This window comes from Tamandua tetradactyla, chromosome 12 (assembly GCF_023851605.1).
Source record: "Tamandua tetradactyla isolate mTamTet1 chromosome 12, mTamTet1.pri, whole genome shotgun sequence".
Lineage (NCBI taxonomy): Eukaryota > Metazoa > Chordata > Mammalia > Pilosa > Myrmecophagidae > Tamandua > Tamandua tetradactyla.
In genome coordinates this window covers 80,069,969-80,088,812 of record NC_135338.1, presented here as the reverse complement: position 1 = coordinate 80,088,812, position 18,844 = coordinate 80,069,969, and the positions used below count along the sequence as shown (strand labels likewise).

The 18,844-nt window shown below is 40.1% G+C and overlaps 1 protein-coding gene across 1 annotated transcript in view; it reads left to right on the top strand.

Moving 5' to 3' along the window:
- The first annotated feature begins 2,397 nt into the window (after window positions 1-2,397).
- Window positions 2,398-18,844, top strand: part of LOC143652400 (neuronal acetylcholine receptor subunit alpha-7) — a 103,433-nt gene continuing 86,986 nt past the window's right edge. The window contains exons 1-2 of the mRNA XM_077123998.1: window positions 2,398-2,497; window positions 2,755-2,894. Of these exons, the coding sequence (XP_076980113.1) occupies window positions 2,443-2,497; window positions 2,755-2,894 (195 nt within the window). The 5' untranslated portion in view covers window positions 2,398-2,442. The remainder of the gene's footprint in view (window positions 2,498-2,754; window positions 2,895-18,844) is intronic.

Sequence of the window (18,844 nt, the reverse complement as noted above, 5' to 3'; positions counted from 1 at the left end):
TCCTGGCATTATATGGATATCTATCTCTGGCTTTCCCTTGGGCCACAGCAGCAACATCAGTGTGGGTAACTACTCTGGATTTGATTCTGCCACCGCTTTATGGTTTCAGGTATATTATTTTTTGTAATTTTAATTTAATTTATCATTTCTTTATTCAGAAATGGGAGAAGAGTGGGGATGACACTAGCTTAGCAGGCTCTACTCCCAGAATTTCTCCCTCCTTTTTTCATTTAACAAATAAGGAACAGAATTAAACAAATAAAATATCTTGTTTCCATAGAAGCCATGTGGATAGAGCCAAATTTACAGACTTACTTATTGGCATAACAAAGACTGGAATTTATTATTCTACACTCACATCAGCTCTAAATTGTGAACTGAGTGCATGTGGATTGCACTTGCTGGTACTTGTAGGTCCACCAGATATTTTGCAGGACAAAAGGCTAACTAAATATTCACTGATTTGTTGTCTAATTTGAAAATAGTTTACTTTTAGGTTTTCTAATATTTTGACGGATGTAAGGAAGAAATTCTGGCTTTGACAATATGATTCCAATTGTCATACTCAATATATATGAATTTCAGTGGCTCTCATGGGCTAATCTTCCTCTAGAATTGAAGGCAGAACTTTCAGGCATGTTCAGAAAGTGTATAATAGAGTGAGTGCTGAATTCTCAAGACCATTGGAGATCTGCATGGCAGTGAGACTCTCCTAGTTGTGGTGGATGCCAGTTGGGCCTCCTCTATACTGTTGAGATTTACTTTCCATCACTGATTCCACTTTTGCTAGCACTCAATACCCTGCAGCTCATTCCTTCACCAGGTGCCTGCTCTGTGATTCTCTGGAGTGCTACACGTTGCAGTGGGAACTCAGGAGCCAGATGAAGCTAAGAGCACACCTGTCTGCTCACCTGGGACCCCTGTGCCTATGTCCTGTTCTTCTGTTGCAAATCTACTCATCCTCTGAGGCAAGCCCAGGTCATCTGTGACCTTTTACCAACTCTTTTACTCAATAAAGATTCATCCCTCCTTATTCTACCTTCTTAACGCAGTTATCAAAGCCATACTGATCACTTGATTATACATGTTATCAATTAACCTTTATGGATTTGCATCAAGACGCTCTATTTCTTTATTTTTCAGTCTCCCATTCCTGCCACTGGAGTAAATTCAAGCTCAATAACTTTTGGTGTCATCCAGGAAGCTCTTAGACTTATGCGTTCCAGAAATGTGGGCAGGGCATCTGATGCCTGGTCCACAGTGGCCGGAGCTCCTGGCATATTCAGACACCCTGGGACCTGCAGGAAGGCAGGCGACAGGGAACCTTGCTTCATGCGACCGTCTTCAAACCGCTTGCTGTGAGCAAACAGGACAGAGCTTTCCATCACTCTTAAAGCCCCTTGTAGGTGCCAACATTCCTTCTGTGTCTCTCTTTGCAGAAGCCACGCCCCCTCTAACCTCAAAGACCCGCTCTTACCCTCGTCTTCCCTGTCTGGAGTCCACTTCTGAGCCTTGCCTTGCTCATCAACTTTCCCTGCACTCAATAAAGATCTAGATCAGAACACCAATTTTCGGCTACCCCTTCCAGCAAGAAGTTGGAGAGCTAGCTTTTCTTTCTTCTGAATCTCTTTTAAAAGAGACTTAAGCATAAATTAGGGTAGCTACAGGTAATTCCGTCATATATGTTAGCAAGAGTCTCTTTCCCCACAGAATGTATCCAGGCAAAGACTGTGCCTTCCTGTCGGCACTTCTGGAACACTGCAGATAATCTGACCGGTTATGCCCAGCAAATGGTTGTTGGGAGAAACAAACACCTCCCAAACCAAAACACTCGGGGCTGGTTAGGGAGTAGGAGTGTGTGTGTTTAGGGTTGTCCTCTCTGGTTGTCTTGTCTGGTTAGTGAGACTTCTGAACTTGTAGGGGGCTGTAAGATAACTATTGGCGTGGGACAGGAAGCGAGCTAGAGGACTGGACCCCAAGACTGCCCCCGCTTTCTTTCAACGGCCCGGCGTAGCTCCTGGCTAAGAGGAGGAGCGCGCGGAACGGTAACAAAGGACCAAACGGATAGGCAGATCCCTGGCCTTGGACTGCCATCAGAGAGGCCCGAGACGCGGAGCAGAGCTCGCGGAGTGAAAACGAATGTGCGGACGTCCTAAGACACCAACCCAGCGACTGGATGTATTTGCCATTTGTACCCGCGGCTGCAGTTCTCCAGGCTGCCGCGGGTTCTTGCAGCTCCGGCCGCCGCGCCGCTTAGGCCCTCCCAGGCGGGCTTGGGCGGGGCTGGTCCGTCACGTGGAGAGGCGCCCCGGGACCGGGGGTGGCGCTGCTCTTTAAAGGCGCGCGAGCCGGGCTGGGCGAGCGGGCTCGGCGGTCAGAGGCGCAGGCCCGGGACAGAGCCGGGACACTGGTCACTCGCCCGCAGCAGCTCGGAGTCTCAACATGCGTGGCTCGCAGGGAGGCGTGTGGCTGGCAGTGGCCGCCTCCTTCCTTCACGGTAAAGCCGCCGCCGCCGGGTATCCCCTCCCTGCACTCCAGCGCGAGATCCTGGGTAGCTCTGGGTGGCTCCGTACGTCCCGCTCCAGGGCGGAGCACGATTTGGAGAAGCCGGCTCGGGCCCGGTGCTCTCTCCCCGCGGGCGAGGGGCAGCTAGGGCGCTGCCGGGGGGCGGCCCGCGGGGGGCGCGCGCAAGTGGGCGTGGGGCTCACTGCTGCCGGCCTTCTCTGAGTAGCCTGGCGGACTCTCCTCTTAAAGTGTCCCTGCAAGGCGAGTTCCAGAGGAAGCTCTACAAGGAGCTGGTCAAGAACTACAACCCCTTGGAAAGGCCGGTGGCCAACGACTCGCAGCCGCTCACTGTCTACTTCTCGCTGAGCCTCCTGCAGATCATGGATGTGGTGAGTCCCCGCTCCTCCGCCGGGCTTCCCCTCTCCCTCCGCGGGCTCTTGGACCGCAGCCTGTGGCTGGTTCCTGAAAGGTTGGGCGACAGGGTGATGTACCTTTGGCCCAGAGGCTGAGCTGGTTCTGAGCGAGGTGGGTCAGCGCTCTGACCTCCGCCCTGGCCTGCTTCCACTGGGTGCCTCTGTTTCCCTGTCCGAAAAGAGACAGGATGAAACTGCCAGCGCCCTGACCACCTGTGCGTGGGGCTACTTCAGCCCTCCCTTTCTCTCAGCTCAGAAACTCAGGGCAAAGTATCCTGATCCAGGAATCAATAGCAGGAACAGGGTGTGGATGCCACATTGAGTCTTCTGTATGGTGGGTATTAGCATTCATTGTTATCCATTTATACACTTCGCTGCTGCCCTTTGAATAGGGGTCTGGCCCTGGGCTCTGTGCCTAGTGAATCTGGCGAGCCAGAGGGGCAGCTGTGGGATTTTGAGAGGCTCCCACCCCCACCATGATTCCAGTAATCTAATTTTTTTTTTCTGCCTCCCTGGTGAGGGCAGGTGCTGTAGCACTTCCCTTAACGGTGAACAAGGCTCTTAACCACAGGCACTGTTGTCTGTCCTAAGAACCTCTTGCCTACAGCCTTAGCAGAGCCGACTTAGACTGGCACAATCTGTGTAATAGCTGTGTGAGTTTGTTCTGTAGCCCTTCTAGACTGCTTTGGATATTCAATTTGCATTTGTATGTCCTTCATGCAATACAAATATTTAACAGAATTGCTTATTTCATTGAAAACAGGTTTGTCTATTCTGTTGTATTCTGTTTGAGGGTGGCGTGGAGTGGACTAGGGGTGTGGCACAGTGGGAGGTGTTCAGTAGGAAGATTATGGTTAGAAAGGTGTGAAAGTAGCCACAACTCAAGGTAGAAAGTGTTAAGAGCCACCAGAGGGGTTTTAGATAAAGTAGGGGAAAGAAGCTAGGTGATATTTCGTAATCCTGCATAAAAAGAGATGCCCACGTTAATAGTTCATACATCTCCCATCACTTAACCTAGTTAAAACTGCTGGATGAATGGCCTTTTTTCCCATATTATGCCTATGTGAAATGTGTATTTCTTCCTACAGGCAGAATGATGCCTGCTTAACATATATGTGATGGGGATGTTATCATAAGAGAAAAACTGTAAAGGAATACAGATGCTGTCATGTGGGACACAGAAGAGCAAACATTGCTGCTTACAGACCTTGAAACATGGGAAAGAAGAAAGGACAGAAACTGAAACAGAGCTTCTAGAAGTTGACCCAAGCTAGGTCAGTAGGAAATTGAGGTGGGAAGGTGAGGAGGCCAGGAAGAGGAGGGAACACAAGACTTTTGTTGTTACTTTAAGGAGTTCAGTGTTTATCAAAGACAAGCTCTGGTGAGTTCTGGAGCCCTTATGAGAGCTCTGGTTCTGTTGGTTTCTGGATGGCCGAATTAAGTTTTTTAAGTGTCCTGAGTTTTGAATTTCCTGTTAATAAAATGAGCGTGGTAGTCCTTCACTGGGCCTTGCAATAAGCTAAAGAGATTGATGGTTAAACAAACACAAAGCTTAACACTGGTCATTTGTCATTTTCATACAAAAACCACATGCAAAAGAACCAAGCAGCTGAGCTAACACACTCTGTAAATGAAGCACGATAGGGCGAGAAAATGAGGCCACCCTCCCTCCCCCATCTCCCCCCTCCCCTGCCCCAAAGGCTTGCCCAGGATCTGCAACAGACAGTTTGCCTGTTCCAAAGTTGTTTCTTTTGGAGTGTGTCCTTCTGCTGCATGGGGCATAATGATGCAGTAGCCACTTATCCAAAAAGTGCGAGTAGTGAGCGTGAGCAATAACCTCCTAAGGCTATGGAAATCCCTTTTGGAGAGAAGACCAGTCATTAAGAAGCTTCAGTCTTCTTCATAAGCACCTCTGCCTCTTTAGGAGCACCTTAAGGAGTCAGATTAATATGAGGAATTATGAGAGCATACACTTGAGTTATACAGTGTGAAAATTAAATAAAAAACTTTCATCAGGTTATAAAATTTAAAAAAAAAAGAAAGAAAGAAAGCCATCATTGACGTCCCAGTGTTAGGAGATACCCATGTAAGGACCATGGTTAGCAGCCAGAAGTTAGTAGGGTGGGGGAAAAGGGGAGAAATTTGGTCTCAACTTTGTTGTGGAATTAGCCAGGAATTCAATGAACTTCCCAGCCAGGCAATGCTTGCTTTTTCGTGGGTGGCCTTAAGCAAATTAATTTTACTTTCTATGCTCTGCTTTCTCACGTGTAAAATGAGAATAATAATACTTCACAGGGCTTTGAAAGGATTAACCAAGAGAAAATGCTTACAAACCACTAAAGACTTGCTCAGTTTTAAATATCTAGCTGTTGAACTGAAAGGTAAGGACGTTGATGCCTTAGAAGGTGTGGTCACTTTGTCCAAGATCAGAGCCCTGGTTGCAAGGAGAATCCACATCTTCTGATTTCCTTTGCTCTGCATCTGCTGCCTCCTTTAGAGTTTATAACTTTCTTCTGCTGAACAAAATCAGATTAATCTATTTAAACTGGCTGAACCATAACTGATTGATTGTGCATGTGCTGAGATCCTGGGTGAAAAGGCAGTCTCTATATCAGAAATAATGAAATATGCAAGCATTTGTATTCCAGCTTGACTTGGCCCTGTCTGGTTTTGAAGCTGAGCCAGGTCTGTCCAGCTGGAATCTCAGAACCATGGACAGAGACACCGTGGCCCTCATAAATGATTCATGTGTGCAGTGTCTTGACTGGTCCAAATTCCCTTTACGCATTCAGTTCCAGTGGTCATTTGCTCATTCTAACTGGGCCATTTTAGAGATCAACGCCTTTTTCAAGCCTTGTAATTGTCCTTACTTTATGTCAGCTGATATTTCCTGGCTGGAGCTATAGAGAGTTTGTGTATTGTGAAAGATCATTTATTCTGTCATCAGTTAATTCCACAAATACTTATTGAGTTCCTATGATAGACTTCTCTAGAAGTCTGTGAATTCATATATGAATAAGAGATGATTTCTACTTTTAGATAACTCACTGTCTGGCTCAGGAGACTGGTTACCACATGGGATGAAATTTACCATAAAGATCCACCCAAAGTGATGAAAATATGCTCAGGAGATAACATTTATTTCCAAGTAGGGTAGCTGGGGATGGTTTCAAAGAGGAGGTGATTAGAATTTTAAAATTGAATAGGCGTTTGTCAGTTGGAGAATGTAAGAAAGTCTGTTCAGATAATGGAAACATGGTGAGGAACAGCTGGAAGAGCAGGTGGAAGACAACACAGCTTTCAACAAGGTATATTTGAGGAACATATGTTCCTGATTTATCTCTAGGTTTTTCCTGCAAGAGATCTCAGAAAACTTAATGTGCTTGTTTTATTGAGAATCTCTAAGAGAGAAATAGAGTATTTGCCAAACTTATATTTTTCTTACTGACCCTTTTTGTAAGAAGTATCTCCTAGAAACAGAACATGGAGGGTTCAGTTAGAAGGATTATTCTCTAATAGGAGATGGGAGATGGGTCCAGGGAGAGTAGGGGAGGCACATTGTGAGATATCTCCAATGTCTGTTTTAGTTTGACAGGCTACGTGACAAATACCGTAAAACAGGTTGGCTTAACAGCAGCAATTCACTGGCTCTTGGTTTAGAAGGCTAGAATTCCAGAATTAAAGGTGTTAACAAGATCGTGTTTTCTCCCCTAGATCTGTGGGATTCTGGTGCTGTCTTGTCATATGGCCTTTTCTCTTTCCTTATGTAGGCTCTTCTGGTCTCTGCTGACTTCCAGCTTCTTCCTGTGGCTTTCTCTGACTTTTGTTCTAGTTTCTTCTCTTTATAAGGTCTCCAGTAATTGGGATAAAGACCCACCCTGATTCAGTTGGCCACACCTGAATAAGTCCTTGTAAGCTCCTGTTTATATACGAGTTCACACCCTGACTCAGCTTCACATATTCAAAGATACTATTCAAAATTATTTACAAATGGCTTCATACCGATAGGAACATGCATTAAGGTCAAGAACCTGTCTTTTCATGGGGTATATAATTCAATCTACCTCAATGCCCCTGCAGAGATTACATTTTGCCCTGAGTTCTGGTCTGGGTATCTCTGAGGGTATGTGGAAGTATTCTGCCAGGAGTTTCCTGAAGCTGCAAGCTCCACTTGCCATAACATATCTTCCTAGAAATGGAAGCAATTTAAAGCATGATATTTGCATTAAGCTCAATAAGTGTAAATTATAGATTAGAATGCAGAAATGTGCATACGTATTAAAGACAAAGAATGAGTCTTTAAAGAAAATGTTTTACTTACTGTTTTCTGTTCTGCTATTCAACAGGCCCCTGGTGAACCATGAGAAGGAAAGTTGGAAAATATGGTGGATTTGTGAACAGGGAGGGATGTTCAAAACCCACTTAGATCTGCGTTTAGATAATGTGTGTGTAGGGGGAAGGGCATATTAGAGAGGAGAGAATGTGTAGGCAAGGACAGAAGCCTAAACTAGGATGGCTGCGGTAGAGACATGGAGAAGGGGTTAGATTAAAGAGCCGTTTTAGAGATACTCTCTATGGTATATGACTGTATAAAAACATCATGTAGCTACATAAATAAATTTGTTAAGTTAAAGTGCATAGGTTATTCCTAAATGCATTCTCTGACTTGTGATTACTCATTTAGTTCATGAACTTGTAACTGGACAAGGAATGAGATTATACATTAAAAGATCATTTTGCAATGATGCAAATAAAAGGCTCAAAAGTGCCAAAAGTTTCCAGGATGTTTCTCCTTTATTCATGAAATATCAGTTGCCTCTGCATATATACCTAAAGGCTGTATCAGTGTTGATAATGCATAGAATAAATCTATACAGTTATAGAAAGCATGTCCAGAAGGCAAGGTGTTTAAAATGAATAATCTGAATTAACACATAATTATATGAGGATGTAAAACAAATAATTTAATTATGCATCAGTGATTTTTGGTATTATCTTATAGGTTTTATTAGATTGCAGCTTCCAGATTTTTAGAAGCTTTAGTTACAAGAGAGTGGAACAAAATAGTTGGGCATTTGGGATTTGCTATTGTGGATGGCAGCCATGGAGTCTAATATCCTCAGGGCTCACATGTTATTTGAAATTCCTGTGGTGCCTCTCTGCTCATGTGCATCATACTAATGATTTTGCATTTAGTAGACATTATTTAAAATACTCAAACTATAATTTAAATAATATTATAAATATTAATTATAAAATGATACACCTAGGAAGCATTCTGTGAAAAAATGCCCAAGATATAACTAGGTAATTATCTTAAGTAATTTCTTTTGGAATGTTACTTCTTAAAACTATAAAAGTAATATATGTTTAGTGAAGAAAACTGAATTATAAAGGAGGCAAGATAGAAGAAATCACCCAAATTACCATTAACCAAAACATCTGGTGTCATTCATATTATCTTTTCTTTATGTTTATTATAGTTGCATTTAGAAATTATAATGGCATCACACCATTTCTGGTGCCTTAAACAATATTAACAAGTATTGATTTTAAGGTGGTATAAGTAGCCTAAATAAAAATGAATATGAGTTTTAAAATATAATTTTAACCATCACTTTGTATATTCAATTCCTATTCCTCTTTCATTTTGGAAATTATTTTTAAAGCTTTTGTTGAAATGATTCACGATGTCTTTTGTAAGCAGCATATAATTTTAAAAATCAAATATGACAGTTTTTGTCTTTTTAATGTTATTGCTGATATGTTTGTGCTCAGATCTGTTCTTTGCTATTTGCTTTCCATTTGTCTTTCCTCTCCTGTGTTCCTTCTCTCCTTGCATGCATTCACTTGGTTTTGATGATGTATTTTATACGATTCCAATTTTCCCTTCTCTTAGACTGTTAGTTATACATTCTTACTTTTCTTATTATTGTGGTTGATCTGGAGTAGCATGAATCCTTGATTAAAGTCTAATGAAAGTCATATACTTTCCTGTACAGGGGAAGACTTTAGAATACTTTAATTCTGTTCACATGTTAACTCCATAATTCCAACTTACATGCTATTACTGTTATATATTTTATTTTGATATTTTTAGAAATAAATAATTATTTTCTGCAGTCAGTATTTTTTTATTTACCCACATTTTAACCTTTCTATTGCTTTTCATTCTTTCCAGCATTACCTAGCCTCCAGCTGTGATTATTTTTCTTCCACTCTTTAGTGTTTTTTTTCCATATTGGTTTGCCAGTGACAAAATCTCTCCATATTCACTTGTCTAAAATATTTTTATATTGCTTTCATTTCTGAATGATAATTCCAAAGATAAGGAATTTAGGTTGGCAACTACTTTCTTTAAGCACCTTGAACATATCATTTCATTGCTTCCTGACTTTTATTACTTCTCTTAAGATATAGCCCTAATTTTTGATAATGATTGTATAACCATATTACAAAAAGAAAAAAACAGTCTGTTGCTGGTGTTTGTATGGATCTTTTTCGGGATGTTTTGTATTATTCCACTGACATATTTATATGTATATTAATTGATGCACATGAGCAGAGAGGCACCACAGAAATTTCAAATAACATGTGAGCCCTGAGGATATTAGATTCCATGGGTGCCATCTACAATAGCAAATCCCAAATGCCCAACTATTTTGTTCCACTCTCTTGTAACTACAGCTTCTAAAAATCTGGAAGCTGCAATCTAATAAAAGGAAATATAAGATAATACCAAAAATCATATATATATATAGTTATATAGATATACTATACTGTTTTAGTTAATATATGTCTATTATAAGTCTTGAAATTGGGTACATTAAAACACTAGAGGCCAATAAGAGGGAGGAGTAAGGGGTAGGGATGTTGGGTTTTCTTTTTTCATGTTTTAAAGTTGATCATGGTGATGAATTCACAACTCTGTGATGATATTGTGAACCGCTGATTGTATACTTTGGATGGATTGTATGGTGAGAGAAAATATTTCAACAAAAATACATTAAAAAAAATACTAAAAAAAAAAAAAGTAAGCTGTCAGTCCGGTTGCTCCTTTGAGCATGCTCTGTTGTTTTTCTTATTTTTTTTTACTGCTTTTAAAATGTTCTCTTATTTGTATTCTCAGCACTTTTACTGGGTTTGTTTTGTTTACCTGCTTAGGATGCAGTCTGCTTCTTGAGTCTGCTACTTGGTATTACTCATACGTTTTGGAAAATTTTCACCATTGTTTTCTTTAACTGTTACTTTGCTCCATTATCTGTCTCTTTTTTGAGGGAGTCTGCAATTCATTGTTTGCCACAGCTTTTTACTTTTGCTAAGTGATTCTCCGTGAAGGGCAGTTTTGTCCTCTAGAAGATATTTGACAATATCTAGAGATTTTTGGTTATCATATGGGTACTGGAATGCTAACCCAGCATCTAGTGGGTAGAGGGCAGAGATGCTCCTAAACCTTGTACAATATACAGGACAACTTCTCACAACAAGAAAATATCCAGCCCAAAATATCATTAGTGCTTTTTTAAAAAACCTACTTTTTATCTTATATCTCATATTCTTTTCTGTAATTCCTGGTATTTTGCCTCTCCTTGCTTTATTCAAGCTATTTTTGGTTGACCTATATTGAATCCACAAATTCTGTCTTTATTGTGTTTATCCATTGTTAATCTCATGTGTTGACTTGTTTTTAAAATTTCCGATATTGCGCTTTTTACCTTTTTTTACTTTACTTTTCTGTTAGTTTTTGTTACATTTTCTAGATCTTATTCTTGTTTTATAGTTCTTCAGTAAGGAATTATTTTACAACTCCTGTCTGTTAGCTCCATCCATACCTAAAATTCCTTAGGTATCTAAGCATGTCTTTCTATTATCTGTTTTCACTTTTGATTTTCAGTCACATGATCTTTGCTCCTTCTAAACCTGTTCTTTATTTTGCCCCAAACATAATATGTGACACCCGGTGAGATAAACTGAGGGTCTTGAGGATACTATCTTGCTCTGGTTTTATGTTTACTTCTGACCAACAGCTGGGCCAGGGACACTAAGAATCCCAAATTACATTACTCCAAGTAGAGATTGAGAAATTGAGAAGTGGGCTTTAACTCCTGGAAGAGTAGTCTGTTTCTGTTTTTGTTTTTGTTTTTTTGCATATACACCCTAGGATAAAAATCTAGGATATTTATTAGGATTTTTCTTTATTTAGTGGGCCCTGATTCTTATTTTGTTCCCCTAGCTCTTGAGTGTGTCCTGGTCTGCTCTAATTTTTAGCTTCTTACACATCGCTTTAGAAATCATCATATGACCCTGGGAAGTGGCCCCCACACCTGTTATTCTTTCAGGACTTCTGTCTCCTCCTGGTTCCTGGTCCTAAAATTTCTCACTGCTCCGTTGGTTCTCTTGGTGCCTTTAAACACATGATTTTTGCATTATGCATTTTCTAATTGTTCTCATTTGAGGATTAGTGAGAATCATTTAGTTCATCATTGCTGGTAGCAAAGCTGAAATTATAAATTAGGACATGTATAGAGTGCACCTTTCTAATTGACCAAGATTTATTATGGTGGAAATTTTATCACTCTCAAACCTCTTTATGACTCTGAGATGTAAGCCTGCAAAACACTTTTGGCTTTATAGACTGAGAATTATGGACACTTTTCCTATAAATGTTGACTTTAAGTCTACCACTGAAGATATTCCCCAAAGGGTTCAGCTCTCTCAAAGCTCCTGTTTCATCCCTGACATGCCATTAAAGGAAGAGAAATCATCTTGCCATGGAGGATACTGGTGAAAATCCCTGCTATCTTATTGATTTATTTTTAAAATCAGGATTAGGTAGTGTTTTACTCCTCTTCAGAGAAGAAGAAAGTGATTTGGTACTTTCTGATAGCAATTTCCATGTTGTTTATTATAGCGCTTTCCTTATTCACTATCAACATCCACTATACACTATTTTAGCAAAACTTTCATAACTATGTTAAAATAGTGTGTATACACGCATATTCATCTGCATGTGTAAACACTCTCCTTGCATGCGTGTGCTTGCACACCCCATATATGCCCATTTTACCCTGATATTAGCTCTCCTTCTTGAGTACTTTTTGATATCTCAAACTGAGGCATCAAAACGGTTCATTAAGTTTCCAAGATATAAAGCTAGATGTTTCAGTCAAGCCAAAATAATTGACTAAAATGAACATGAAATTAAATAGGGAATTATGTAAAATACTGTATTGTGGGTTAAAAATCACTGCAGGAGAACAGGCTGTGGAAAAGCCTGGATGGATAATTGACTGCAGGTTCTACGTCAGGTAGTAGAAGATGAAGGGATTGACCTGTCCCAACTGCAGGAGGTAATAGGGATAGAAGATTCTAGATGTCATGGATAGAAGATTCTAGATGGTTAATAGATACAACTTGTGAGATTGTTCTAAAAATGGGTAAATTAATCTTAGATCACTGAAAGTAAATTGTATCTAAAAAATCCCACCTTGGGATAAAAGAAGTGCTATCTCCATTCCAGGGAGAAAGAATATAGAGGAAAGAAAATATGTTCATTTTGTAAAGAAAAGACAAGTGTGAGGGTAGGTTTGAAGTTGATTTGGAATTTCAGGATTGTAAAAGGGTTTCTTTATCTACCCTACCTATATTTAAAAAGGGCACACATGCAATGTAATGTTTGGGGACTTAGATTAAGCAAATTAGGCAAAGGCTGCTCACTGATTGCCAGGATAGATTTGATTAAGCTCAAATTGATAAAATTTACAATTGAAATCACAGTCTGGAAGCATTAGTTTATTCACTGTTCTGTATTAAGGTGTTTTATCGATGTTTGAAGTAACCTTTAACACCAGTTAGCATACAGAGAGATGCAAGTTTCACTTCATAAATGTATCTTAAATGTTTGAATTGAAGTATAATAGACACAAATGTGACACAATAGCAAAACCAACTCAATGAATTCTCACAAAGTGAACTAATTTATGCTCATTTGAAACTGTTGTGTACCCCAGAAAAACCATGTTCTTTAATCCTCATTCAATTGCTGGGTAGTATCTTTATTGTTTCCATGGAGATATGTCTCCACCATTCAAGGTGGGGTTGCTTACTGGAGTGCTTTAAGAGGGAGCCATTTTGGAAAAAGCTGCAGTGCCTATAGAGCCCACACAGCCAGAGATCTTTGGAGATGCAGAAGGAAAATCCTCTTGGGGAAGCCTTATGAAATGAGGAGAGAAAGCTAGCAGACATTGTCACGTGCTTTCTGAGCTGACAGAGATGTTCTGGATGGCATCAGCCTTTCTTGAGTGAAGGGAACCACTCATTGGTACCTATAATTTGGACATATTCATGACCACAGAATTGTAAAGTTGCAGTTTAATAAATTCCCTTTTTAAAAGCCTTTTCATTTCTGGTATATTGCATTCCAGAAAGTTTAACAAACTAAAACAGATTTTGGTGCCAGTGAAGTGGGGTATTGCAGTTTGCAAATACCAAAAATGTTAGAATGACTTTTTAAATGGATAAGGGGATGATTTTGGAAGAATTTTGGGGCACTTGATAGAGAAGGCCTGGAATGCTTTGAAGAGACTGTTGGTAGAAGTGTGGACTCTAAAGATATGTCTCATAAGGCTTTAGACAGAAATGAGGAATGTGTCATTGCAAACTGGAAGGAAGGCAACTCTTGTTTTAAAATGTCAGTTACTTTGGCCAAATTGATTACTACTGTTGGATGGAAGTTAAAATTTAAAGGCTATGATCCTTTAAATTCTAAGGATATTTAGCTGAGGAAATTTCCAAACTAAACATGGAAAAGGCACCTGGTTTCTCCTTGTAGCTTATAGTAAAATGCAACAGGAAAGAGATAAGCTGAGAACTGAACCCTTGGGTACAAAGAAACCAAAAATTGATGGTCTGGAAAATTCTGGGCTTCCAGAAAGTGAGACCCAGAAAATAGTGCCTCACATGAGGATTTAACCAAACATGGAAGCAGTCAAAGCAGAAAAGGTGGTTCCCCCCCACAGTGTCTATTACAGGACAAGCAAAGATTTGAGATGGAGTTGTCTGGAAAAGATTTGTGGAAAGTCGTTTTGTCTGATGGGCATGATCCCAGAATACTGCACAAAAACCAACAAGAGTGTTGCGGGACCTGTATAAATGGAACCACTGCCAGTCTGGATGAAAAGGGATAGAAGAAGGACAAATTGAAGGAAAAATAACTTCAAAGGCAGAACCATGGATGCTAAGGTCTGAAGCCAAGAAACCTTGGGCCAGGAGTGCAGACCCAACCATGCACTTGGAGGGGGTGAGTTTGTTCCAAAGGCAGAGGCAAGAATTTCAGTACCCCAGGCCTCGGAGAGGGTGGAGCACATTCCTTGGGCATTGGGGAGAACCTTGCTGCCACCACATTGTTCTGAGAAGGTTGAGTGTGTTCCCCGAAGATGGCAGAGAGCCCCAGTGTTGCCCAGTGCTTGGAGAGAGTGGAGAAAAGGTGGTCCCCCCAATGTCCTTCTAGGTTCCAATTCTCACCCCAGCATTTGGAGTGAGCCAGCTGCTGTATAGGCCCTTGGAAAGGGTGGGATGGCCACTTTCTAAAGTGCCGACAATAAATGATTCTCAGACTTTGAAATCTATTGGAATTTGCCCTGCAGGTTGTTGGAACTGTTTGGATCTGGGTACATCTGTGTTCCTTCCAATTTCTCCGTATGGAATGGAAACATGTATCCTATGACTGTCTCTCCCTTGTGAATTGGTAGCAGATAACTTGTTCTGAGTTTGATAGGTTCAAAACCAGAGAAGGATTTTGCTTTAGGACAGACTCTGCTTGTTTCTGACTTTGATGAGATTTTGTACTGTTTCTGATTTCTTATTGTGACTGAAATGATTTAAGGTTTTGTGATAATGTAATGGAATGAATGTGTTTGTATATAGAAAGAACATGTCTTTTTGGGGTCCAGGGTATGGAATGTGCTGGTTTGAAACTGTCATATACCCTGGAAAAGCCATGTTCTTTAATCCTCATTCAGTATTGCTGGGTGGGATCTCTTTGATTGTTTTCATTTGTGACCCACCTAATTGTGAGTGGTACCTTTCAATTAGGTAGCTTCCATGGAGGTGTGTCTCCACCCATTCAAGTCGGGGTTGCTTACTGAAGCCCTTTAAAAGGGAACCATTTTGGAAAAAGCTCCAGTGCTGACAGAGCCCATGTAACCAGAGATTTTTAGAGATGCAGAAGGAAAATGCCCCTAGGGTAGCCTTATGAAATGAGAGAAAACTAGCAGATGTCACGATGTGCCTTCCCAGCTGAAGTGTCCAGAAGCCAGAGACTCAAGCAGATGCCACCCATGTGACTTTTTAGCTGATGGAGGTACTCCAGATGGTATTGGCCTTTCTTAAGTGAAGGTAACCTCTTGTTGGTGCCTAAATTTGGAAGTTTCCCTGGCTTTAGAACTGTAAACTTGCAATTTAATATATTCGGGTTTTGAAATCTGTTCCATTTCTGGTTTATTGCATTCTGGCAGCTTTAACAAACTAAAACACCATTCAAGTAACCATCACACAACATAGCTCTTTTCCCATCCAGAGGAGAAACTATTAACCTGACTTCTACCACCAGTTTAGTTTTGCTCTACTTTAAAACTCACAGTGTACGTGCTTCTTTGTATGACTGCTTTGCCCTGAAGTTTTATTTTCATGAGATCCACCTGAACTGTTGCCTGTAGCTGCAATTTATTTGGTTTTCATTGTGTATATGTATATATATATAACACAATTTATTATTTTAAGATTATTGGATATTTAGATTCTAGCTTTTGTCTATTATGAATAATGCTTCTGGGGATGTGTGGATGCTTTTATTTTACATGTATTTTGATGCACATGCACATGTGTTTTGATGCACATGCATTTCTGTTTGGTATAGATGTAGGAGTAGAATTACGAGATCATAGGGTGGCATATTTTTAACTTTTGCAGATGATGCCAAATGATTTTCAAAATGGATCCCCAATGAACATTTCCATCAGCAGTGTATGAAAAGTCTTGTTCCACATACCCACCAACAATTTGTATTTTTAGTCTTTTTAATTTTAACCCTTCTGGTGTATATGAAGGGATACTTTGCTGTGCTTTTAATTAGCATTTCCCTGATTACTAATGAGTTTGAGAACATTTCCAATTTTCTAAATAACTCTTTGGATATCTTGTTTTGGAAATTGTCTGTTTTTGTCTTTTGACTGTATTTCTCTTGGGTTTCCTGTTTTTTCTTTTCTTTTGTTTTTTTTTTTCTTTATTGATTTGTAAGAGTTCTTCTATTTTATTTAAATGGACCCTTATTCAATGGTGTGTTTTACAAACAGTTTAACTTTTTGCTTGACTTTTTGCTCTTTTAATGTTCTGTATCTCTTTTTTTAAGCTTTTAATTGAAGTATAATATATTTCTTTTTCTTGGCAAAAGACACTAATGATGTCTTTTGATGAACAGAAATTATATGGGATCCAATTTATAAATCCTTTCCTCTATATTTAATGCCTATTGTGTTATGTGTAGATACTCTTTACCTTTCTCGAGTTCATGAAGATATTTTCCTTTAGTTTCATTTAGGACCTCTTTTTTCTTGTTTTACCTTTTACATTATATCTATAATCCACCTAGACTTGATTTTTGTGTATGGCTTAAAGGTAACCAATCTTAAGCACCTTTATGATAATCTTGACTGATGGTTAATTTATTTTAATTTTCAAGTGCAATTAAAGGGTTAATCAGTGTAATCACTGAGTGATTATTGATCCATATCTCATTTGGACATTATATTATCCAATGTGTCCCAAATGGACTTTTCAGTTATTTTCTATGTCTATAACTGGTGTTTTAGTTTGCTAAAGCTGCCAGAATGCAACATACCAGAAGATGGATTGGCTTTTAATAAGGGGATTTATGTAGTTATGAATATAGTTCTTTAGAGGAAAGGCAGCTGGCTTTCCTCTGGCTTTTTCTGTCACATAGGAAGTCACATGGTGGATGTCTGCAAGGCTTCCCTCCTGGCTTCTGGGTTCAAACACTTTCCCCCAGGTGATTCCTATCTGCATCTCCAATGGTCTGGGCTGAGCTGTAAGTGCTGAGATGAGGATGCTGAGCTGCTAAACTCTCTTCTGACCTCTCCCTTTTAAGCCTATAGCTAAATTAAACGTCACTCGTTGCAGAAACTACTCCCTTTAGCCGACTTCAGATGTAATCAGCCATAGAGGAGTTTCACGTGCTGATGATTTAAGTCCACAGCAACAGCACAACAGGGCATCACACCTGGCCAAATGACAAAATTGTGAGCTCTGGCATATTTTAATGCTTAAAAATGTCAAAATGACACACATATATGCATTTCCAGAGCCAGTTTAAATAAATTAGGGTTATAAGCCACAACCCCTTGGCCCAGTTTTCCTCTTGCTGTCCCATATCCCCCAAAGACAGATACGATTAACAGTCTTCTATTTCTGATTATCACTCCCATTTTTCAATCTTCTGCTGTTATTTCTACTCCTTGATTTATCAACTTTACTGATTTTCATTGATTTCTTGTTATGATGGATATGAAATTGGCCCCTCTTGTCCTTCTAACCATGTCATACTTCTGTTCTCACTTCTTTCACTAGCCACTTTTGCATCTTCGAAGTCATTTCAAAGTCGCTTTGAAGTCATTAAACAGTGAACCTGGATTCCTCTCTCTATAAACATGCCCACCCTGACCCCTACTTTTCTATACCTCCTTCCACATCTATGTTGGCAATATTTAAATATTAAATTATATTCTGTTACAATATGTAATTCATCTTTAATTAGACTCTGGCTTGATTCTAAAAATAAAAAAATGAGCAGCTCTTATGATTTTATGACAATATAAACACTATTGTGTGCATAGCCACTATGCTGGACTTATGTTTCCTTCTCTACAGGTCTATTGCTATGACTTATGTGCCATTAAATGGGGTTGAAGTGTCTTATTGTCAGTTCAAATGATTTTTATACTTCACACCAAATCTTATCATACTTCTATGTTCTTTTCAAGACCATCTATTCTATGTGTTCTAGTTTGCTAGCTGCCAGAATGCAATATACCAGAAATGGAATGGCTTTTAAAAAGGGAAATGTAATAAGTTGGTAGTTTACAGTTCTAAGAAATGTCCCAATTAAAACAAGTCTATAGAAATGCCCAGTCAAAGGCATCCAGGGAATGATACCTTGGTTCTTCAAGAAGGCTGAAGAAGTTCAGGGTTTCTCTCTCAAGTGGAAGGACACATGGTGAACACAGTCAGGTTTCCTCTCTCATCTGGAAGGGCATATGGCAGATGTGGCATCATGTTCTAGCTTCTTCTCCTGACTTCCTGTGTCATGAAGCTCCCTGGGAGACATTTTCCTTCTTCATCTCCAAAGGTTACTGGCTAGAGGACTCTGCTTGTCATGGCTATATCATTCTGCTCTGCTCTCTCTGAATCTCTTTCTTTCTCCAAAATGTTTCCTCTTTTATAGGATTCCAATTGTTCTGGTTTGCTAGCTGCTGGAATGCAACATACCAGAGATGGACTGGCTTTTAATAAAAGGGATTTATTTTGTTAGTTCTTCAGAAGAAAGGCAGCTAACTTTCCACTGAGGTTCTTTCTTACGTGGGAAGGCACAGGATGGTCTCTGCCAGCCTTCTCTCCAGGCCCCTCGGTTCCAACAACTTTCCCCGGGGTGACTTCTTTCTGTATCTCCAAAGGCCTAGGCTGAGCTGCGAGTGCTGAGATGAGGAATGCCGAGCTGCTTAGGCTGTGCTACATTGCATGCTCTCATTTAAGCACCAGCCAATTAAGTCAAACATCATTTATTGCAGCAGAAACGCCTCCTAGCCGACTGCAGATGTAATTAGCAACAGATGAGGTTCACGTACCATTGGCTC